The sequence below is a fragment of the Crinia signifera genome, chromosome 12 (genome assembly GCF_055691185.1).
Source record: "Crinia signifera chromosome 12, ASM5569118v1, whole genome shotgun sequence".
Taxonomy (NCBI): domain Eukaryota; kingdom Metazoa; phylum Chordata; class Amphibia; order Anura; family Myobatrachidae; genus Crinia; species Crinia signifera.
The window spans coordinates 56,262,742-56,287,370 of record NC_139228.1 but is presented as its reverse complement, the minus strand read 5'-3'; the positions used below and the strand labels follow the sequence as shown (position 1 = coordinate 56,287,370).

Below are 24,629 nucleotides of genomic sequence, written 5' to 3'. Positions count from 1 at the left end.
TACCTGTCAGATTTGAAAAAAAGGGCTCTGTCAGGAACGCAAAAACTGGCTCTGTCAGGAAGGGGTTAAAGTACAAATATCCGCACTCCATTTTTTTTCCAGAGAAAATTAGCCCTGATGCCTCAGGTGCAAACCTTTTTTCAGGGGGTGGATTCAACCCCCCCTTCTGGACACTCACGTCCCCGTGGGATCTCAATCTAGTCCTTTTTTTTCCTGCAGTCTCCATTTGAGCCTTTAGAGGTGGTTGACCTAAAATACCTTTCCTGGAAGACAGTCCTACTTCTGGCCTTAGCCTCAGCCAGACGGGTTTCGGATCTAAGTGCCTTGTCATGTCACCCACCATTCCTTATCTTTCACGAAGACAGAGCGGAATTGCGGACAAAGGCTTCTTTCTTTTGCGAAAAGTGGTGTCCTCATTCCACATCAACCAACCAATTGTGGTACCTGCGTTTACTGAGGACTCCAGTGACTCAAAGTATCTGGATGTAGTGCGTGCTCTCAGAATTTACGTTTCTAGAACAGCTTCTGTGAGGAAGACTGATGCTTTGTTTGTTCTTTACAGAATATCAAAACGTGGTTGGCCTGCCTTCAAACAGACATTAGCCAGGTGGCTTTGTCTTACCATCAGACAGGCATATGTGGTGGCATCACAGGTGCCTCCTTCTGCTATTACAGCACATTCCACTTGCTCGGTAGGTCTCTCTTGGGTGGCTGCCCGAGGGGTCTCGATTCAGCAATTGTGTAGAGTTGCCACTTAGTCCGGACAAAGAAGCTTTATCAGGTTTTTCCGGATTGACACTTTTGCGGCCCAAGCTTCACAGTTCGGCCGTGCGTTGCTGGAAGGATCTCAGCGCCGTCCCATCCGTAATGGGAGCTTTGGGACGTCCCCACTGTGATCTCCAGTGCCACTTAGTGGATGAAGGAAAAAATGGGATTTTGTGCTTACCGTTAAATCCTTTTGTCCGATTCCACAGGTGGCACTGGACGCCCTCCCGGCACTGCTCTTCCTTCTGTTCAGGTTATTATGTCTACATTACAGTTAAATAACAGGGTGATTCTGGTTGTTGGTTGGAACCTGGCCAGTAACGTTTGTGTGGTTGCTACTGTTTGGCAATTTCTATTTTCACCTGTCCTGTTTTTTCTGTTGTGCATGATTCGGACGTGTGATGTTTAACCTCCTCTCGGAAGTATGTTGCTTTTCCCAGCCCCCTCCGGGCACAGTTCTTTAGACTGCCTGGTGAGGGGAAGTAGAGGGGAGGAGCTAGCCTTTGTCTGACTTAAGTTGTCTGTTGTTGAAAGCCAGGGTTTGGGTTCTCTCCCTCCCTCTTTATTGACCACTTACTTCCTCTCCTGTACTGGTGCTGAGCTATGACCCACCCAGGATTATGTGGGGGAGCCGAGACATCAGTGAGAATCTCTTATGCCCCGACAGCCACATCAATACCTAAGGGTCCCAGATTCCACCAGTGAACATCCAGAAAAAGCATAAAGAGTACATTTTTCTTGTAGATAGTGTGCAGGGCTGATGCAGAGTTACATGCTAGTCTGCCCTGTGGACGGATGCTCCGTGTTCTAGCGCTTCGTAGCCACGCACTCACAGCTAGGATGTTTTGGAGTCCTGGGGGACTTTTCTTAAGACTCAGTCACCATGAAAACGGCTGGTAACATCTCCTATATGTTTGCACAGATCTGTCACTCTGTGAGGGTGTGTATAACGCTGGATGGAGTCATAGAGTGACAGATGGGGCTAATAGCCTATCAGCACAGCACTGGCCTCCCTCCCCATGTCACTGTTAGTGTCCCACCTATGGCTCTCCCCCCTGAGATGGCTACCCAACAGCCAAGCTGCCCTGCTCGAGGGTGGGCGGGGATACACGGGGCCCGATGGGGGTGGGACTAGAGAGGATTTGGGTGGGGGGCGGAGCTTCAGGTGGCTGCTGCTGCTTCTTTCTATCACTGTCCTAGCGAAGGACTGTGTGAACGCTTTCTTCGCACAGACCCCTCGCCCAGCGGCGATCCGCTTTGTTCGGGTACAACGCGCGTGCGCATTGCGGTGCACATGCATGCCCAGTCTGGACCTGATTGCAGTTATGCAAAAAATGCAGACGTATAATCAAGTCCAAATGACGCCCTGTGTATGGTCATTGACATTTTAACACAGTATGTTTCTTAAACCATATTTTACGCAATAAAGACCTTTACAGGTTAAGGGGCTGAGCCCCTACGACAGTGTGAAGAGCGCCCGTAGGTCACGTTGAATCACCTAGTTTCTGTATATGTCACATGTTGTAGTTTGTAATGTAGTCACTAGGAGGCAGGAGATGAATGTTAGAGCAGCCAACATACAGAGGATTACAGCAGCCTAGAGCCCCCTTTTGTCTTCCCAGATATTACATGATCCTTATTGTGAAGCGTGACCTACATGGTCCTCTGACGCTTGTATGGAATTTATGAAACATTCGTGTCATGTGATTCTCGATGTTAGCGGTACACTAGGCAGATGTTCCGGAATATTGCGCACACCACTTTATACAGATGATTAAGTACTGATATATGTCTGACGAACCCCTAATCACACTATATCACCTGCTGATTCATATACGCCTTTCGGTTGTTACAGACAGCGGCCATTTCCTGCGATTACCTCGTAAGCCTCCACAGCGTTCTGCCAAATGTGGAAGAATATGCCGCCATCAAATCACAGGTACTGGAAGCTGGCGCGCATACAGGCGCCACCATGTTATTTAACTTCTGTGACCAATAACAGCTCGGCCAATCATTTAGAAAGAAGGGTTACAGGACATTGGACTATCTGTGTGTTAGTGCAAGGGGTGTATCTGAGTGAGTGTGTGTCTGCAACTGAGTGTTAGCGCAGTGTGTATTTGGGTATTAGTGTTCTGTGTGTGTGTCTGGTTGTTAGCATGGTGTATTTATCTGTGTATTAGTTATAGTGTGTATCTGGTTGTTAGCGTGTTGTGTATATATGTGTGTTGCTGCAGTATACTCTATGTATCTAGTTGTCATTGTGGTGTGTGTACCTGGGTGTTAGTGTGGAGTATGTGTCTGTTGTTAGTGCGGTGTGTGCATCTGTGTTAGTTACAGTGCGTATCAGGGTGTTAGTGCGGAGTGTGTATCTGGGTATTAGTGCAGTCTGTTTCTTTGTGGTGTGTGCATTTGAGTGTCAGTGTGGGATATGTATCCAGGTGTTAGTGCAGTGTGTGTATTTGGGTTTTTGTGCGGTGTGTATATCTGGGTGTTAGTGCAGAGTGTGTTAATGCAGTGTGTGTACCTGAGTGATAGTGCAGAGTGTTTATCTGGGTGTTATTGTGGAGTGTGTATCTTGGTGTAAGTGGCGAGTGTGTATCTTGATGTTAGTGCCGAGTGTGTATCTTGATGTTAGTGCCGAGTGTTTATCTTGATGTTAGTGCCGAGTGTTTATCTTAGTGTTAGTTGTTAGTGCAGTGTGTGTATCTGGGTGTTAGTGCAGAGTGCGTACCTGGGTGTAAAAAGGAAAAAGAAGCATGGGGTGCTCAAAGGTACACAACAGAAATAAATGTATTAGAACAAACACTAACTGTGTGTCAGTGCGGTGTGTGTGTCAGTGTGGTGTGTGTGTATCTGGTTGTTAGTGCGGTGTGTGTATCTGGGTGTTAGTGCAGAGTGTGTTTCTGAGTGTTAATGCAGTGTGTGTACCTGGGGGATAGTGCGGTGTGTGTATCTGGGTGTTAGTGTGGTGTGTGTATCTGGGTGTTAGTGCAGTGTGTGTATCTGGGTGTTAGTGCGGTGTGTGTATCTGGGTGTTAGTGCGGTGTGTGTATCTGGGTGTTAGTGCTGTGTGTGTATCTGGGTGTAAGTGCAGAGTGTGTATCTGTTTGTTAGTGCGGTGTGTGCATGTGTGTGTTAGTTACAGTGCGTATCAGGGTGTTACTGCGGAGTGTGTATCTGGGTATTAGTGCAGTCTGTTTCTTTGTGGTGTGTGCATTTGAGTGTCAGTGTGTGATATGTATCCAGGTGTTAGTGCAGTGTGTGTATTTGTGTTTTTATGCGGTGTGTATATCTGGGTGTTAGTGCGGAGTGTGTTTCTGAGTGTTAATGCAGTGTGTGTACCTGAGTGATAGTGCAGAGTGTTTATCTGGGTGTTATTGTGGAGTGTGTATCTTGGTGTAAGTGCCGAGTGTGTATCTTGATGTAAGTGCCGAGTGTTTTTCTTGATGTTAGTGCCGAGTGTTTATCTTAGTGTTAGTGCAGTGTGTGTATCTGGGTGTAAAAAGGAAAAAAGAAGCATGGGGCACCCAAAGGTACACAACAGAAATACATTTATTAGAGCAAACACTAACTGTGTGTCAGTGCGGTGTGTGTATCTGTGTCAGTGTGGTGTGTGTATCTGGTTGTTAGTGCGGTGTGTGTATCTGGGTGTTAGTGCGGAGTGTGTTTCTTAGTGTTAATGCAGTGTGTGTACCTGGGGGATAGTGCGGTGTGTGTACCTGGGTGATTGTGCAGAGTGTGTATCTGGGTGTTAGTCTGGAGCGTGTGTATCTGGGTGTCAGTGCGGTGTGTGTATCTGGGTGTCAGTGCGGTGTGTGTATCTGGGTGTTAGTTCAGAGTGTGTATCTGTGTGTCAATGTGGTGTGTGTATCTGGGTGTTAATGCAGTGTGTGTAACTGGGGGATAGTGCGGTGTGTGTATCTGGGTGTTAGTGCGGTGTGTGTATCTGGGTGTTAGTGTGGTGTGTGTACCTGGGTGATACTGCATAGTGTGTATCTTGGTGTTAGTGTGGTGTGTGTATCTGGGTGATACTGCATAGTGTGTATCTTGGTGTTAGTGCCAAGTGTGTATCTAGTGCACTAACACCAAGTGTGCACCAGCTCATACTCTGCACTTTCCGCAGGTTCACATACGCTCTGCCCACCGACTGCTGGACCTGTGTTGTGCCAACCGTGGTACATTCATCAAGGTGGGGCAGCACCTGGGTGCCCTGGAATACTTGCTGCCCCCAGAATATACCCGTACCCTGAGTGTGCTGCACAGCCAAGCACCATCTACCCCCCTGGCCGACGTGCTGCGTGTCATCCGAGAGGAGCTGGGTGCAGAGGTGACACTGTGCTGTTTATTACCCTGTCGCTGAATCAGATGGCAATGGGTGGCAGGGAGCTAAGCGCCTGATTTAATACATATTATTGTGTCTTTTATCATCATCCCGCCAGAAGCGTGTTACCGGGAGGGGGGCGCTGATAGATCGCTGTTTGTATGCTGAGCATTGGCTTATTATGAGCCATAATTAATCAGCCGTCTGAAGATCTGATAGGGGCATCAGGACAGGGTCACAATGTATTAATAAATCCCCCTCCTCTCCCCTAATAAAATGATATCAGCGGGAGATTTATGGCCTCAGTTATTGCAGTCTGGAGAGGGGAGAGATTAGCTCAATTATTCAGTATGAAAAAAGTCGCAGGAGCTGCAGAAAAAGCCATTTGTGGGTGACTAAGATGGAGAAATGCAAAATGGGGGGGGGGGGGGGGGGGTGCATTATAGCTGTTGTACCGTCCGTTCGCCAGATACCAGGACAGGCATACTAACTCATTCAGCACCTATTGCAGGGTAGTTCGATGACCCTGACTTAGTGATTATAAAGCTGCCATCTTTTCTCAGACTTCTGAAGTATTTGCACAATTTGAGGAAACTCCGCTCGGCGCAGCCTCTCTAGCCCAGGTCCACCGTGCCACACTGAAAGATGGCCGGATGGTGGCTGTGAAGGTTCAGCACCCAAAGGTTCAAGCACAGAGTTCGCGGGACATTTTGATCATGGAGGTGAATGACACAACATTGTCTGTCGGAACTTGCTATGACACCGTAGAACAGGGCTGGGCAACACCGGCCCTCCAGATGTTAATGAACTACACATCCCAGGATGCTTTGCATTAGTTTTGCTATGTGGCCATGCTGAAACTGATGCAAGGCATGCTGGGATGTGTAGTTCATAAACATCTTGAGGGCCGGTGTTGCCCAGCCCTGCCGTAGAACCTCTGCTTTATAACACTTCCCCTACTGTCTCCTGCAGGTCCTCTTGCACGTGGTCAAGAAAGTCTTCCCCCAGTTTGAATTCATGTGGCTGGTAGAAGAGGCCAAGAAGAACCTCCCTCGAGAGCTCGACTTCCTAAATGAAGGACGGAACGCAGAGAGGATGGCAGACATGGTCTGCAAGTTCCCCTTCCTCAGGGTGAGAAACATTTACTGACCGTGCTAAAATCAGTTGTGATAGTGTTTTGCCAACTGCATATAAACGACACATAACAATCAGTAAAATAATAGTAAAGTTAAAACTATTATCAACTTGTGTGAAACCAAGACTATTGAATAGACTGGATAGGCTGCATTCTCAGTGATGGCACTGGTTCCTAGTGACTGGATAGGCTGCATTCTAAGTAATATCACTGATTTCTAGTGATTGAATACGATGCTTTCTCAGTGATGTCACTGGTTCCTAGTGACTGGATAGGCTGCATCCTTAGTGATGTCACTAATTTCTAGTGATTGAAAAGTATGCATTTTCAGTGATGTCACTGGTTCCTAGTGGCTGGATAGGATGCATTCTCAGTGATGTCACTTGTTCTTACTGATTAGTGAAGTCTCTGGTTACTAGTTATTGGATGGGATGCATTCTCGACGATGTAACTGGTTCCTATTGATTGGATAGACTTCATTCTCAGTGAAGTCACTGGTTCCTGGTGATTGGATACAATGCATTCTCAGTGATGTCACTGATTCCTAATGACTGGATAGGCTGCATTCTTAGTGATGTCACTGGTTCCTAGTGATTGGATAGAATGTATTCTCAGTGATGTTACTGGTTGTTACTGATTGGATAGTATGCATTCTCAGTGATTTCACTGGTGCCTAGTTATTGGATATGGTGCATTCTCAGTGATGTCACTAGTTCCTAGTGACTGGATAGGCTGCATTCTTAGGGATGTCACTGGTTCCTAGTGATTGGATAGAATGCATTCTCAGTGATGTCACTGGTTGTTACTGATTGGATAGTGTGCATTCTCAGTGATGTCACTGGTGCCTAGTTATTGGATACTATGCATTCTCAGTGATGTCACTGTTTCCCAGAGATTGGATAGATATCTAATGAGACAAAACAGCCTAACGAGACTGCGCTGATTAATTTTATATACGAAACATGTACAGATGTGAGCGAATAAATCTGTATATGAAGTGCTACAACGCAGTGGTCGGGGCTTTATAGCATGCAAAGCTTAGTCGTGCTACATCTGCGACTTTTGGTTAATGCCGCAGCCCTAGTACAGACTGAGGGGTGTTTAACTGCTTCTATAAGACACAAGGTACAAGCTACACCGCTCAGCAGGGGCTCATGTATGGAGGCTGGAGTAATCACTTACAAGGCATGGTAAGTACAAGGACATGTTTGTTAGGGCTCAGATCAGGTGACAGTCATACAGGTCTCCTAGGGCATGTTTCTGAGGCCTATGTATTTCCAGTGTTCACGAAGTCTGACCTTTTTTTCTTCTGCAGCAGACGTCAGGGGCCAGAGGGATTACATTGGGTAGAGAGTGAGGTCACGACCTTTCCAGCACCAGAAAGGATAAAACTTCTGGACTGCCCAGAGACAGCCCTGGCTCCTCCCTCCTCTACCCCGCCTCCTAGGCTAGCTTACTTTCAGTTTTAGTTGTGCTGGCAGGAGCCAACACGCATTTTGAAAGGGCTGCTGTTAAAGCAGCTTAAACTTCGTTTTTAATTTTTTTTTTATTCTTATTTTTACACTGACTGGAGTCAGTAACAGAGCAGCAGCGCCGGGGGTCTTTTAGACCCCTGAACTGCGCTCCATCACCCGGGACCCGGCAGCCCAACACCACCCACGTGGCTCCCACAAGCGGAGGTGTTCGGCTGGCTCTGAAGCACTGGAGAGCACAGCCGCGACGGGGACCGGGACATCAGCGGTGAGCACCGCTTACAGGTAAAGCGCTCCCCGATGGGAGCGCGCGCGTGCGCAATTCTAATGGCGGCTGAGCAGCTCGGCGAGGGGGATCACCGGGCTGCACTAGCAAGCGGCAGAACCGCCGCCTCTCGTAGTGTTGTGCACTCTGTCCCGCTGGACCACCAGGGAGACTTTGAGTGTGGGCAGTGGCGTCGGTAAGCGGGGCCGCCCGGCAAGCGCCGGATCCCCACCATTTTACCGGCGCCACATGAGTCATTTAATCCCGGTGGCCATTTGCTAGTAGGGGGAGGGAGCCTCTCCTCACACAGCCCCTCTCCCGGAGACAGGAGCTAGGATGTACCCACGGGGTTTCCAGCCCTGATCTCTTCCTGCCTGCTTGCTGCATAGTGAGAGCACTTTGAGAGCACTTTGCCAGTCCGGGGTCCACCTCTTCACAGCCAGGCCATTTGGGCAAATCTCCCCTGTACCTCTCCTACTGGAGCACAGGGTACAGTACTTTATGCTCCTGCCGGCCTTTGTGCTTTGCGGAGCTCAGTGCCACTTTTATTATTATTTGCATTGTGCTATGTCTCATAACTGTGTTCACACCATCACTGCATGTCAGAAGTATAGGTGTTAGCTGTACCAGTTTAGCTGCCTCTTGTACAATCTTAGAGGACAGCTATAGTGACACAGGGACTCATATATTGGTGTCCTGCACTCATTGCAAGTCCGGCCAGCCTGGGCATATGAGTATAGCCTAATGGCGCGGCTATCCTTTCAAAAAGGGACGCCATTGTAAGGACGTAGCTGGTCAGGAGGGGAGCTTACCGCAGGGTTTGCTCCCAGAGACCATGGCACTTTCCCAGCTATCACGCGGTTCTGGCGGTCATTTTAACATAAAAAAAAAAACTTGCCGCCATTGCACACTGCTGGAGGCTCCTGACTGCTAATGCCAGGGCTGTGCTTAAGCTTGTCCTGGTTAACTGCATATTGAATGCAGTAGCTCCCCCAGGTTCTGTGATCAGACAGTGGGGTTTAGAGCATAGTGGGACAGTATTGGGCTGTATGTAAATTAGGTCATATCAGTCCTGTGTTATATACCATGGTGTTGTTGATTGGCCTGTGGCAGCTCATCTCCTTATACTGTCTCTCTTATCCAGTGATTCTATCTCTGGTTACCTATACCTACTCTCTCTCCCTGTGTGTGTGTAGTGTATATATTGTCAGGTGGAAAGTGTATAACTCCGTTTCCACTGTCATCTGAGGCATGTGTCTGTGGCCTTCCCTGATGTATTTTTCCTCTGTGACATAGAGATTGTTCGATTTCTGCAATAAGCCTCTAATTGTGCAATGTGTATCTGCTGGTTGACAAAATAAAACCCCTTCTTGCTTTCTTCCAGAAAGATACTGTGTTCTCAGATGACAGTTTATGGGGGGACAGTTTGCTGCCAGCTAGGTCATACAGAGGACAGCAGGAAGTCTTATACCCTGCTATCAGAGTGACACAAAGGTCACTCCATTAATCGAAGGCAAGGGCAGCAATGTCTAATGCAGATAGCATGACTTGTATGTAATACCCCTTTTACAACAAAACGCCGGGTCGCACCCGGCTTTTTTAGACCCAGGTTCAAGCCGGGTGCGACCCAGCGTTTAGTGCCATTTACACCGGGCGGACAGCCCGACCCGCATCCGCGCCCGCCCCCCCCCCCCCCCCGGAGCTTGGAGATGACAGCGCGATGTCATCTCCAAGCGCCAATCACCGCCGCGCGCCGCCGCCGGACCGGAACGCTGCTGGGGGCAGCCCAGCACTAAGGTAAGCTGCTAGGCTGCCCCCAGTCCCCGCACACACTCCCCCCGCCGTCGCACAGGAGGTGAATGGATGCTGCACACAGGCATCCGTTCACCTCCCTCCCCCGCCGCCGCTGCTGCTGCTGTCTGCAGGGTATAGCAGACAGCAGCGCCGGCTGCGCTGTCAGTGTCAGGCTGACAACCCGTCCAACCTGCGGACGCTGCGGTCCGCAGGTTGGACGTTCCCCATTCATGTAAATGGGACATCCGACCCGGCGTTCCCATTTACACCGCCCCTCTACCCAGGTCCTAGCCGTGTTCTACCCAGGTCAGGACCTGGGTAGAAGTCCCGTGTAAAGGGACACGGCGTTAGGGATTTACACCGCCGAAGATCCGGGTCTGACCCGCCGCTGACCCGGATTTTTCGGCGGTGTAAAAGGGGTATTACTAACTCATGAGTTAGCAAAGTTTTCCATAGCAAGTCAATTAGAAATCACAGTGTGTGCAGCCATTACAGTTCTGGTCCAGACACTTACTGTATGACACCTCTGCTAACTTTTAAACCCTGTCGGAACATAGTCCAGGCCTGTTTTACCCTAATAGAGCAATAGCTCAATCAGCAACGCTCCCGTCTCTTAAGTAGACAAGGCGCACGGCTATAAGGATTCAGTCCCCACAATAGCAGGGGTTATTTCATGTTCTGACAGGGCACTATGGCAAACGTCACCAACGGTGGACTCTGAAGTGTAATTTCTCCACAGGATAACCTTCGGTATTCCTGGTCATTGGAAGTTGGAACATTGCACTGTCACATATAGAGCTGGTTGCGGTGTGTACGCACAATACAATCCAGTGTGGGATCTGACTATGTAGTCGGATTTACATTAGGATCACATGCAGGTGGCATGCAGATCGCACATTTGAGATAATTTGACTAAGTTTTCCTCCAGGCCTCTAGTAGCCTTGCACCCCAGCGGGGTAGCATTTTTGAGAGATGCAGCTGTGGAGGTGCAGTACGAACTGTGTAATGGTTAACATTACTACCTCACGGCACTGATGTCAATCTATATTCATAACACACTGGATATGCCCAATCTCGTTTGAGATCACATTGGAACACCAGCTGTTGTAGATAACATGGGTTCCATTCAAACAATGCCATTACCCTTACTGTGTGGAGTTTATGTATATTCTCCCCGTAATTGCGTGGGATTACTCCAGGTACTCCCGTTTTCTCCCACAAACAATTCGGTTTGTCATTTCTTATGGTTCTCCTTTAAGTTATGTTAGCGGAGTAACACTGGCTGTAGCTTTTATAATTAAAAGCTAATATGGCCTTGACTATGCATCCCTTCAGGGATGCAATCTCACTTTGGTGGAAGTTTTACTGGTTGCCAATGTTGACGGCCTTGTTCATTTCAGCGCCACCATATGCTATATACCAATATGTTGCCTCTTAATCTGTACGACCTATTGTATAGGGGTACATAAAAGCATATGTTTATGCTTGTAGGCATTTGTGTATGTACGTGTGTGTGTGTGTGTGTGTGTATGTATATATATATATATATATATATATATATATGTGTGTGTGTGTGTATATATATATATATATATATATATATATATATATACACATGTACATACACAATATATATATGTGGATATATATAGCGGTGCTAGGTCAGCATTCTCGCTTCTTACATTCAAACAGCGGTTCGATATAGTTTCCTGTTTGTTTGTTTTCTAATGTATCTACATGCACATACATTATAACCAAAACTGATCCTTTTGGTAAATCCGTGTTTTATACACGCAACAGTACATCTTAAGGCATAGACTGGATAATGCTATTATGGAAAAGATGCTTCTGTCTTGAAACCTAAGTGAAAAAGACAGTCCTGTGGGATTTCTGCAAGGTAGAACCTGGTTTCTAGGTCACCCTGTGCAGGTCCAGTCGGGTGATGCAAAAAGGGTGGTTTGTTATCAACCACTAGGGTGACACTCTGAGTGGGCCGGCTATGAGCCTTCGGCCACACCACCCTGAACACGCCTGATCTCGTCTGATCTTGGAAGCCAAGCAGGGTCAGGCCTGGTTAGTACTTGGATAGGAGACCGTCTGGGAATACCAGGTGCTGTAGGCTTAGGCCTCCCGCTTCTTCCAATGGGTGCAGCGCAAGATCCCGGCCTTGTTGGCAAAACTATACCGGCAGATGAACCCTCCCTTCGGAGGTGTTCCTGTGGTTGGTAGGCCATTGGGGTGGACCAATGGTGGATTGAAGGCTTTGCGTCACATTTACCAGGTCACCCTGCATGTGTCCAGGTCTTGAGACCCTGCAGGTTACAGAGTCCACGCTCTGTTATGTCAGTCCAGTGGCTATTCATTCGGAGGTAGGCTTTTCCCCATTTTTTCTCCTCCTCAAAGTAATTTGTACATTAAAAGTGGAGGTGGGGGCACCTTAATCCAGGAGAATCTGGTTCTCGGATCTGTGAACCCTGTTAGGGGTCTCTCTTATCTGTCTGCCTCTGGGGCCAGAACTGCTCACAGGGCTGTTAAGACAACCTTATTAAGAGCCACGGGATTGAATTCAATCCCAGAATTTACCGTTTGTGTTGACCGTTGCTGCTGGGTGTCTGCCCGGCAGGCTCTGTCAGGTCAATCGCCTTTCATAGTCTTTCATTCTCATGGAACGGATTCTTTGAAACATAACTTTACACCTCACAAGGTGGTTCCTGAATTTCAGGTCATCCAGGAGATAGTGATCCCTGCCCTTTGTAGGCCGGCGGTCTCTCCTAGGCAGCAATCAACTGGAGATGGTCTGTGCTTTGCACGTCTATGTACATCACGCTGTAATACTTTAGCCATCTGACTCTCTCTTTATCCACTAGAGAATTCATAAGGGCTGGTCTGCTACCATGCAGACTATTGCCAGCCAATATCTGCGGTCGTTTATCAAGCAGGATTCCTTGTTCACCTCACTCCCCGTTCTTGCAGGGGTACTGGCTCATTCCACTACATCTGTGGGTGTGTTTCGGGCTTTTACAGGTGGTGCAACGGCAGAGCAACTTGGCAAGGCGGCAACTTGGTCGTCTGCCAACGATTTCTTACACTTTTTTGCGTTTGTTATGTTTGCCTCTCAGAACTCGGCATTCGGCCAGAATATACTGGCCGCGGCACAGGCGCGTCCCCACCCTTAAGTGGCTGCTTTAGGACATCCCAATGTAATCCCTCTGGCCCCTGACGTCTGCCGCAGAAGAAACCGAGATTTATGTCTTACCTGTTAAATCTCTTTCTTCGAGGACGTCAGGGGCCACAGGGATCCCTCCCTGCCGCGCCTGCTTCATGGTATTGAAGTTCATAGTTCCTCCGTTGAGTGGACTTAGTTAAAAGTTCCTTTGTTGAGGTACTTATACATGTCACAGTTATGGTTCCTCTGTTGAGCAACCACACACACATATATTGGTTGAATGTGTTACTGTATGGGTTTCTCTTCCTTCTATCTTGTCTCCTGCCTGGCTTTGGGAAAAACTGAAAGTAAGCTAGCCTAGGAGGCGGGGTAGAGGAGGGAGGAGCCAGGGCTGTCTCTGGGCAGTCCAGAAGTTTTATCCTTTCTGGTGCTGGAAAGGTCGTGACCTCACTCTCTACCCAATGTAATCCCTGTGGCCCCTGACGTCCTCGAAGAAAGAGATTTAACAGGTAAGACATAAATCTCGGTTTTGGTGCTCCAACATTTAAATCATTAAAGCAGTGGTTCCCACCCTGGTCCTCAAGTTCCCCCAACAGTGCACATTTTCCAGGTCACCCGGCAGGTGCACTCATTATTCAGGCACATTTGAAAAGATCCACAGGTGGAGCTAATTATAACACTTGTGATTCTGGGGGTTATTTTGGTTCACTCTTTCTAACAAAGTCCTTCTTAGATGGACAAAACCATGTGCACTGCAGGGGGGCAGATGTAACTTGTGCAGAGAGAATTAGATTTGGGTGAGTTATTTTGTTTATGTGAAGGGAAAATACTGACTGCTTTATTTTTACACTGCAATATAGATCTCACTTTGAAGTAAAACCCCACCCAAATCTAATTCTCGCTGCACAAGTTACATCTGCCCCTCCTGCAGTGCACATGGTTTTGTCCTTCTAAGAAGGAATTTGTCAGAAAGAGTGAACCAAAATAACCCCCTCTGTGTGGTGACCTGGAAAACGTGCACTGTTGGGGGTGCTTGAGGACCAGGGTTGGGAACCACTGCATTAAAGAATAAGACTGTGCATACGTCCCACGGTGCATGCGCACAGGTGTGTGGTTGAGGTAGAGGAGCGCGGTCTCAGGAAGTGTATTGGGCGTTCCTGGGAGCTGCACCGTGTCAGGCGCTTGTTGCATGACTGGTTACAAGCTGAAATGTGTATTCACTCATATTAGAGGTCGTACTGTGGCTGGGAATCTGCATCTAGCATGGCGCAGGAGCAAGTTAGCATGGTGCGACCAATGTCAACGTCTAAAGATGGACAGTCTCTGTTTCAGTCCTTACCCATTCAGGCACACAGCTGTACACCAGGGAAGGACCTGTACTGTGTACAGATAGACATGGCAGCATCTGACTCCAAATCAGGCCCTTACTGTGAATAAAAGGATCCTAGAAGCGCATTTTAAAATATTCCAATCTTTCTCTCAGCCAGCTGCTTCCTGTGCTGTTATCACACTTCCCTTGTTTATACTTTGCCTCTTTCAGATACCCCGAATCTACTGGGACATGAGCACGGAGCGGGTTCTGGTGATGGAATACGTGGAAGGAGGGCAGGTCAATGACAGGCAATACATGGAGCAGCATAAGATTGACGTGGATCAGGTAAGAGTGGGTCTTATATGCTGGTCCTTGCTTATTTGTATGGGGTTAACGAGTCTGTGTTGTTCCTGACAGAAGGGGAGTCTCGTTGTGTCACGGGGACACCCCCCTGCAGTGTCTCTTTCCCCAGAGCTGTAATTAGTGCTGTGATATCCTTAATGCATGGTTTTACCAGTTCTCGAACAAAGCTCTGCTGCCCGGGTGAGTGGCAGCGCCTCACGCAGGAAGACTTCCCCTGTTCATTTATCACTGCAGAGAGGTTTAACCATCCAGCAGCCAGATAATACTTCACATCTCTAATGGCGGTCATTACATCCAGTCCCGTCTGTATGAGAAAATAGCAAATAATGCAGAAATAACAGACAAGTATATATTAAGTGCGATCAGCTCAGCCGTATAAGTGGAGTTCCATGTTCCACAAACATATACAATGCACTCCAGATTATCTGTCAAGGAAGTGTCTGCCAGATTATTGATGAGTTGCATCCTCAGTGATGTCACTGGGGCCTAGTGATTGGATAGGATGCTTTCTCGGTGATGTCACTGGTTCCAAGTGACTGGATAGGCTGCATCTTCAACGATGTCACTGGTTCCTTTATTCTGACCTGATCGCATGGCTGTTAATTTGCAGAGCCCTGTGACCAGGTAATTTCTTCCACGCGAGAGTGAAATCCCGCCTTGTGCAAGCCTGCGAATTGCTGTGAAAGGCTTGCGGGGGGGGGGGGGGGGGGGGGGTGCTCCTAGTGACTGAGATCCGCATTCTTAGTGATGTCACTGGCTCCTAGGGACTGAAGTCTGCATTCTTAGTGATGTCACTGGCTCCTAGGGACTGAAGTCTGCATTCTTAGTGATGTCACTGGTTCCTAGTGACTGGAGTTTGCATTCTCAGTGATGTCACTGGCTCATAGGGACTGAAATCTGCATTCTTAGTGATGTCACTGGTTCCTAGTGACTGGATAGGCTACATCCTCAGTGATGTTACTGGTTCCTAGTGACTGGATAGGCTGCATCCTCAGCAATGTCACTAGCTCCTAGTGAATAGATAGGCTGCATTGTAGGTGATATCACTGGCTTCCAGTGACTTGATGGGCTGCACTGTCAGTGATGTCACTGGGTCTTCTTGAATTTATAGGTTGTATTTATAAGGTGCCACATTCAGAATGTCATCATGGACAGATTGTTGACACTAAAAAAATGATGACATGTAGCATGTCAATATTATTTTTTTATATGAATTCTGAATGCCATATGTTGACATTCTCGTGTTGACATTTTGAATAATAATTTCTCCTTCGGGAGACATCAGGGGCCACAGCTTTACTTTGGGTAATAGGAGTGGGAGTGAGCTCCAGCACCCTAGAGGATAACTTTAACTGCCTCCCAGGCAGTCAGGCTCCTCCCCTCCTATACCCCGCCTCCAGGCCACGGACCTCAGTTTTTCTAGGGTGCTGGCAGGAGCCAGATGCACCCAAAAGAGGGGCTGCTATTTAGCAGCCATAACTTTAATTTTTTTTTTTTTTTGCACTGTAAGTGTCAGAGCAGCAGCGCTGGGGGTCTGAATAGACCCCTGCACTGCTGGCTCCAACACCCGGGTCCGGCGCTGCATCGCCACCCGCGGGTGGGGACCTGCAGCGGCCCCCGGGCACTGGGGAGCCTACAGCCACAGCCGGACGCCGGGGACCACAGGCGCCCGCTTCAGAGAACCGGGACGGCACTGTGAGTAAGACACGCTCCCCGCCGGGAGCGTGTGCGATAGCGCAGCGAGGCGCATAGAGATGGCTGCTACAGCCGGCGAGGGGTGACCGCCGGCTGTGCTAGCAAGCGGTCGGCCGGCTCGCCGCCCGTCCCGCTGGACCACCAGGGAAACTAGTTTGTGGGCAGCAGCGTTGGTATGCGGGGCCGCACGGCGCGCGCCGGATCCCCGCCATTTTACCAGCGCTGCATGTGGACACCTTCCCTATGGCCATTTGTTAGCAGGGGGAGGAGGCTCCCCCCACATCAGCCCCTCCCCCGGGGACAGTAGGCAGGGAACTGTGCTTGGCGCACAGAGAGTTCCCGCCACTGACATCCCTTCCTGTCTGCCTGGCTGCACGTGAGGAGGGACACGGAGAAGCTCCAGTGCCACCCGGGGTTCCACTCTTTCACTGCCAGGAGGCTTGGGCAAGTCCCCCCTGTACCTCTCCTGCGGGACACAGGTCACAGTTATTTAGTGCTCCAGTCAGCCATAGCTGCTGCAAGAGCCTAGTGCCATTGACTTTCTATTTGCATTGTATGCCTCTGTATGCTTGCTGTATATGTGTGCTTATTAACCCAATAGCTGCTGCAGTAGTGTATTTGGTGTCTTTTTGTACTCAGCCCTCCTGTACTTACAGTAGTTATGCCAAAGAGCAAGTCCAAAAAGGGGGACGCCCCAGCATTGCTGTCATGCACAGCCTGTAATGCGGGCCTATCTCCCCTGGACTATGTACAGGACGGCGTATGCGCAGGCTGCTACAATGCGCAGGCGCTGCCCACGCCTCCGGCCCCCTCTCAGGAGCCTGCTTGGGCCTCATCCCTTGTGCAGATGATGGCGCAGCTAGTTGATAAAGTCTCGGCTGCGCTGCCCCAGCGGTCCATGCCGTCCTCATCGGCAGCGAGTGCAGCCCCCCCAACATTGGATGCCCAGGGGGAGGGTCCACTGCCCGCAGATACACGCAGGCTTTTAGTTAGAAGACCGTCGCCACTCCGCCCCCTCCTCGGGCAGGATACTGACGATGAGGAGGAGGAGCAAGACGATGTCGATGATGATGATGACTATGTGGAGGAGGCAGTCGATGACGCCATTGACGTCGCCGCTGACATAGGGGATGCCTGTGTTGGAGAGGACCCCCCGTCTCGCCTTGATGTACCAGGCCTGATTACAGCGGTTAAGAAGGTCCTGCTAGTAGACGACCAGGCTGACCCGCCTGCGGAGTCGGGCCCTATCTTTAAGCGCCCTAAACGCTCCTTCAGTCGCTTTCCCAAGTCCGATAACCTGGACTCGGTCATTAAGGAAGCTTGGGAGGTCCCTAATAGGAAGTTTATCATTCACAAACGTTTCTCCTTCCTCTATCCTCTCCCCCAGGAGGACAGGATCCCCTGGGAGACAGCCCCCAGGGTAGACGCTCATGTGGCAAAACTGGTTAAAGCCTCCTTGTTGCCCATACCTACAGCGTCTCTTAAGGATACGGCGGATAGGAAGTTGGAAAACTTCCTGAAGCTGATATACACCACGGCAGGGGCAGCGGGCAGGCCGGCCCTGGCGTCAGCCTGGGTGGCTATGGCTCTAACTAAATGGACCGCTGCCCTCAAAACAGGGGTGTCTGAGGGGGCCCCAGCAGATACTCTTCTGCCGACTATAGAATTGATACATCAGGCTGCCCTCTACTTAGGCGAAGCGGCGCTTGATTCCGCTACTCTCTCCTCCAGGGTGTCCGCTTCAGCAGTGGCTGCTCGCAGATCACTTTGGTTGCGCTCCTGGAAGGCGGACACGGATTCGAAGAGGGCCTTGGAAGCCCTTCCATTCGATGGTTCCCTCTTGTTTGGTCCTGAGCTGGACAGGATGGTGGCTACGGTGGCAGCATCAAAGACTGCCTTCCTACCATCCACCCCGACTACACGGCCCCGGCCGGCCTTTCAGTCCTTTCGGTTTCAAGGCCGTGGTAGAGGACAGTCCTTCTCCTCCAGATCTTCCCAGGGAGGCAGATCCTCCCGTGCTAGGGGCAGACGTCCCTGGGCCACAAGACGCCCTGACCCTAAGCCGGCGGACAAGCCCGCTGCATGACGGGGGGGGCCCCCACCAGGAGGACCCCAGGGTGGGCGGTCGCCTGGCGGAGTTTTCCCCCATCTGGTTGGAATCCACCACAGACGCGTGGGTTCAGGAGGTGGTCTCTCGGGGCTACTCATTAACTTTTTGGCATCGCCCACCAACATCGTTCTTTTCCACGAGTCTTCCATCAGACCCGGAAAAGCGCAAAGCGCTAGAACTGGCAGTCCAACGTTTGCTTCAAACAGGGGTCATCATACCCGTCCCCTTGTCCCAAAGGGGTTCGGGGTTTTACGCCAGCCTCTTCTTGGTCAGGAAACCAAACGGTTCCTACAGGCCCATTCTCAACCTGAAGAAGTTAAACAAGTTTGTACGGGTCCCAAAATTCAGGATGGAGACTCTGCGCTCCATTGTCCTGGCCCTTCAGCCAGGAGACTTCATGGCATCCCTGGATATTCAGGATGCGTACTTACACATCCCCATTCGCCCAGAACACCAGCGGTTCCTGCGCTTTGCCATCCTGGACCAACATTTCCAGTTCCGAGCCCTACCATTCGGTCTATCCACTGCTCCCCGGGTGTTCACAAAGGTGATGGCAGTAATGGGCAGCAGTCTGCGCAACCAGGGGATCCGGATACTCCCATATCTGGACGACCTGTTGATTCTTGCTCCGTCTGCAGAACTCCTCCAGGACCACCTGAGGGTGGTAATACAGCTTCTGGAGCGACACGGCTGGATCATCAATTGGGTCAAGTCCTCATTGATTCCGGCACAGTCGATGGTTCACCTAGGGGCCAGGTTGGACACCATCCATCAGAGGATCTACCTGCCGGAGGACCGTCGTCTGATTCTACAGTCCAGAGTCCGTCGGCTCCTCCATCCTCGACGGGTGTCCATACATGCCTGCATGAAGGTACTGGGTTCCATGGTGTCGACTTTCGACATGGCAGAATATGCCCAGTTCCATTCCCGCCCCCTTCAGAAGGAGATCCTCTCCAAGTGGTCGGGATCCTACCTCTCTCTCCGATCTCAGGTGATAACCTTATCACCGACAACCCGTCTCTCTCTTTCGTGGTGGCTCCTAGACCAGAACCTCTCGTTGGGACGCCCATTCTGGATCCATCAGTGGACCCTTCTCACTACGGACGCCAGTCTCCGCGGGTGGGGAGCGGTCACTTGCCAGAGGTCTTTCCAGGGCCTTTGGTCTACATCGGAGGCCAAGCTCCAAATCAATGTCCTCGAACTGAGGGCGGTCTTCCGAGCCCTTTGCCTGGCAGAACCCTGGCTGAGGGGTCGTCCGGTGCAGGTCCAGTCGGACAATTCCACCACAGTGGCTTATATCAACCACCAGGGGGGCACCCGAAGCAGGGCGGCAATGATGGAAACATCCCGCATCTTTCAGTGGGCGGAAAAGAAGATTCCAGCTCTATCGGCGGTCTTTATTCCGGGAGTCCAGAATTGGGAAGCGGACTACCTAAGCCGTCAAACACTGAATGCCGGCGAATGGTCCCTCCATCAGGAGGTTTTCCAGATGCTGGTACATCGGTGGGGCTTACCCGAGGTGGACTTGATGGCCTCTCAACACAACCACAAGGTTCCCTCTTACGGAGCCAGGGCCCGCGACCCGGCCGCCATCTTGGTGGATGCTCTGTCCGCTCCGTGGCCGTTCAGGCTGATGTATGCCTTCCCGCCATTCTCCCTCCTCTTGCGACTGATTCGCAAGCTGAAGGCGGAGGGAGGCACATTGATCCTCGTGGCCCCGTATTGGCCCAGACGAGTCTGGTTCTCAGACCTCCAGGCTCTGTCGGTGGCCCCCCCGATCCGCTTGCCTCTGCGTCGGGACCTTCTCTCTCAGGGTCCGTGTCTGCATCCAGACCTGAGGCGTCTGGCTTTGACGGGGTGGCTGTTGAGACCTCCCTCTTGAGATCTAGGGGGTTTAATGCTCGAGTAATTTCCACTATGCTTAGAGCAAGAAAGGCTTCCTCTGCGAGAGCTTATCATCGGGTTTGGAGGGCTTACTTCGTTTGGTGTAGGACTCGCCACTTCAATCCTAAGTCTTACCGCCTGGCTCGGATTCTATCCTTCTTGCAGAAGGGCCTGGAGGCTGGATTGCGCTTATCTACCTTGAAGGTTCAAGTCTCGGCTTTGTCCATCTTGTTTCGCCGACGATTAGCACTGTTGCGGGATGTCCGCACATTCATGCAGGGGGTTCTGCGTATCCAGCCTCCCTTTGTCCCCCCGGTTGCTCCGTGGGACCTTTCCCTTGTGCTATCTGCACTCCAGAAACCACCGTTTGAGCCTTTGCGGTCAGTGGACCTGTGTTGGCTCACCTGGAAAACGGTTTTCTTGTTGGCAATAGCATCAGCTCGGAGGGTGTCCGATCTGTCTGCCCTGTCTTGTAAGTCCCCCTTCCTGGTCTTACACAATGACCGGGCGGTTCTTCGTACTGTCCCTTCTCACTTACCAAAAGTGGTGTCCAGTTTCCACGTTAACCAGGAAATCGTGGTTCCGGCCTTTCAAGGGCCAGATGCATCTTTGGATCAATCATCCTTGGATGTTGTACGGGCGCTGCGCATCTATGTGCGCCGCTCCCGGTCCTTTCGCAAGACGGACTCCCTCTTTGTGCTGTATGGCTTTCAAAAGAGGGGATGGCCGGCCACTAAACAGACTATTGCCCGCTGGCTTCGTTCTGTCATCCGGCAGGCATACCTGGGTGCCTCTCTCCCGGTTCCGGCTGGTATCCGGGCACATTCCACTAGGTCTGTGGGAGCGTCTTGGGCTGTTCGGGGCGGTGCTACAGCTGAGCAAGTTTGCAGAGCTGCGACATGGTCGTCAGCTGCTACTTTTGTGCGTTTTTACGCTTTTGATACTTTTGCCTCCCAGGACTCTGCCTTCGGGCAGAGCGTGTTGGCTGCGGCGCAGGCGCGTCCCCACCCATAGGTGGCTGCTTTAGGACGTCCCAAAGTAAAGCTGTGGCCCCTGATGTCTCCCGAAGGAGAAAATGAGATTTATGTCTTACCTGGTAAATCTCTTTCTTCGAGGACATCAGGGGCCACAGGGATCCCTCCCTGCCGCGCCTGCTTCAGTTACGTTACAAGTTACGTTTCACTGGTTATATATATATATTACTCCTCTGTTGAGGGTACTAACATGTTTCAGAATGTGTCTCTGTGTGGTGCTTCTCTTCCTTCTCTCCTGTCTCCTGCCATGGCTTGTTAAAAAACTGAGGTCCGTGGCCTGGAGGCGGGGTATAGGAGGGGAGGAGCCTGACTGCCTGGGAGGCAGTTAAAGTTATCCTCTAGGGTGCTGGAGCTCACTCCCACTCCTATTACCCAAAGTAAAGCTGTGGCCCCTGATGTCTTTGAAGAAAGAGATTTACCAGGTAAGACATAAATCTCATTTTCTGCTCTGCCGTTATTCAGGTTTCCCAAGCTCTGGGGAAGTTGTACAGTGAGATGATTTTTGTGCATGGGTTTGTGCACTGTGACCCCCACCCTGGAAATGTGCTGGTCCGACAGAGTTCAGACATGAAAGTACCAGAAATCATCCTTCTAGACCATGGACTGTACCAGGTGCAACAACAGGGGAGCTCTAAGAATAATAAATCTTTCCAGATCTTAATTTCTCTTCCAATAATAGTTCTAACATCAGGATCTCTTCCACAGGAACTGACTGACAGCTTTCGTCTCAATTACTGCCGCCTGTGGCAGGCACTGATAGCTGCTGACATGAACGGGGTCCGCAGGTACAGCCAGCGCCTCGGAGCTGGCGATTTATATCCTCTGTTCGCTTGTATGCTGACTGCCCGATCGTGGGATTCTGTGAACCGGGGAATTGATCGGGATCCAGTTAGTAGGGAGGAGGTGAGTGGTACAAACATAAGCAAACTCTCATATATAACACACGCACACTGTCACACTCTCATATATAACATGTGCACACTGTCACACTCTCATATATAATATACGCACACTGTCACACTCATATATATAACACACACACACACACTGTCACACTCATATATATAACATACGCTCACTGTCACACTCATATATAACACACACACAGGGTGACATTCTATGGGATGAGATCTGCTTTTTTTGGCGTTAATTAGACCACAAAATGGCGATATCGCATTTTTCCATTAAATCGCCAATTTAATGGGATGCGCTAAGGGACTGAAATCGCATATTATGTGCGTTAAGGCATGCGGACCAAAAGTGCGAGAGTAATTCGCATTTTTATCGCATCCAGATGTTTTCGTACAGAAAACTATACAAATCGCTTATTTAATGCAATGCGCATTTGCACATCGCACTTTTTAGGGGTCTAATTAGCGCAACTATTTCAGACCAGGTTCTGTTTGGCGAAATAGCCAGAACCCTGCACAGATCGCAATGTTCTGTGCAGGGTTCTGCTGTAAAAAATAAAACAAAGGGTTAAAATATAAAAAAACGAGCGCGGGGTCCCCCGCCAGAGCATAACCAGCCCCGGGCTCACTGAGCCGGTGCTGGTGACATAAAATCAGGGTCCCCGACAAATAGGGGTCCCCTTGATTTCATGAAACCAGCACCAGGCTCAAGGTCCGGCGCTGGTTCCCAAAATACGGGGGACAAAATGACTAGGGGTCCCCCGTATTTTAAGAACCAGCACCGGACACAACCAGCCAGCAGGGTAATGCCACAGCCGGGGGAAACTTATTATATAAGCTCCCGCGGCCAAAGCATTAACCCCCTGGCTGGTCAGCATGGGCAGGGGTCCTGGGGAAGTGGGGACCCCCCCAAATGAAGGGGTCCCCCCCCTCCAGGACTTACCAGCCCATGCTGATAGTCCGGGGCTGTCCCCGATGCCCCTGGGCGGTGGGCATCGGGCTGATGACTTCTGTAAAAAAAAAGAATAAAAACTATTGTTTTTTACTGGCGAACTATGAGTCCCAGCAAGCCTACCCCGCATGCTGGGACTTGGAGAACCACAAGTCCCAGCATGCGGGGCATTAAAGGGCCCGCTGGCACTTGTAGTTCTGCAGTACAAAAAATAGTTAACAAAAACACACTGACACACTGTAAAATAAAAGTTTAATACACACAAAACACACACACACTGATACTTACCTACCTTGAGCCCGTAGGTCGGTCCCTGGATCCTGGGTCTGGGCTCCGGGGCTCCAGGGCAGAAGAGTCCGGTTCCGGGGCCTTGGTCCTGGTTCCGGGGCTGGTCCTGGGGTTCCGGGGCTCCTGGGCTGCAGAATCCGGGGTCCGGGATCCGAGGTAGTCCCCAGGGGTACCTAAGGAAGGAAATCCAACTCACCTGGTCCCCGGCGACGACCTCGGCATCCTCTCCGGTGACAGCGCTGCTCCCATGTGGTACCCGGCTCGCAGGACTTTGACAGGCGCAGAGATGTTTCCTCCTCGGCGTCTCAAGACAGAATGATTTCTGGCCAATCAGGAGCCGAGAAAGTCGGCTCCTGATTGGCCAAAAATCATTCTGAATACAGACGCCGAGGAAGTAACATCTCTGCGCATCTAGAGCAGAGATGTTACTTCCTCGGCGTCTGTATTCAGAATGATTTTTGGCCAATCAGGAGCCGACTTTCTCGGCTCCTGATTGGCCAGAAATCATTCTGTTTTAAGACGCCGAGGAGGAAACATCTCTGCGCCTGTCAAAGTCCTGCGAGCCGGGTACCACATGGGAGCAGCGCTGTCACCGGAGAGGATGCCGAGGTCGTCGCCGGGGACCAGGTGAGTTGGATTTCCTTCCTTAGGTACCCCTGGGGACTACCTCGGATCCTGGACCCCGGATTCTGCAGCCCAGGAGCCCCGGAACCCCAGGACCAGCCCCGGAACCAGGACCAAGGCCCCGAAACCGGACTCTTCTGCCCCGGAGCCCGGACCCAGGATCCAGGGACCGACCTACGGGCTCAAGGTAGGTAAGTATCAGTGTGTGTGTGTTTTGTGTGTATTAAACTTTTATTTTACAGTGTGTCAGTGTGTTTTTGTTAACTATTTTTTGTACTGCAGAACTACAAGTGCCAGCGGGCCCTTTAATGCCCCGCATGCTGGGACTTGTGGTTCTCCAAGTCCCAGCATGCGGGGTAGGCTTGCTGGGACTCATAGTTCGCCAGTAAAAAACAATAGTTTTTATTCTTTTTTTTACACAAGCCATCAGCCCGATGCCCACCGCCCAGGGGCATCGGGGACAGCCCCGGACTATCAGCATGGGCTGGTAAGTCCTGGAGGGGGGGGGACCCCTTCATTTGGGGGGTCCCCACTTCCC

General features: G+C 50.5%; 1 protein-coding gene and 1 pseudogene across 2 annotated transcripts in view; both read left to right on the top strand.

Annotated features, from left to right (window-relative positions):
• The window catches only part of ADCK1 (aarF domain containing kinase 1), a 58,701-nt gene that overhangs the window by 24,414 nt on the left and 9,658 nt on the right, over positions 1 to 24,629 (top strand). For both annotated transcript variants that reach the window (XM_083166950.1, XM_083166949.1), the window contains exons 3-9: positions 2,621 to 2,704; positions 4,889 to 5,092; positions 5,650 to 5,808; positions 6,059 to 6,217; positions 14,459 to 14,575; positions 21,779 to 21,928; positions 22,022 to 22,219. In XM_083166950.1, coding sequence (XP_083023076.1) covers positions 2,621 to 2,704; positions 4,889 to 5,092; positions 5,650 to 5,808; positions 6,059 to 6,217; positions 14,459 to 14,575; positions 21,779 to 21,928; positions 22,022 to 22,219 — 1,071 coding nt within the window. The remainder of the gene's footprint in view (positions 1 to 2,620; positions 2,705 to 4,888; positions 5,093 to 5,649; positions 5,809 to 6,058; positions 6,218 to 14,458; positions 14,576 to 21,778; positions 21,929 to 22,021; positions 22,220 to 24,629) is intronic.
• LOC146050741 (5S ribosomal RNA) lies at positions 11,756 to 11,874 on the top strand (annotated as a pseudogene).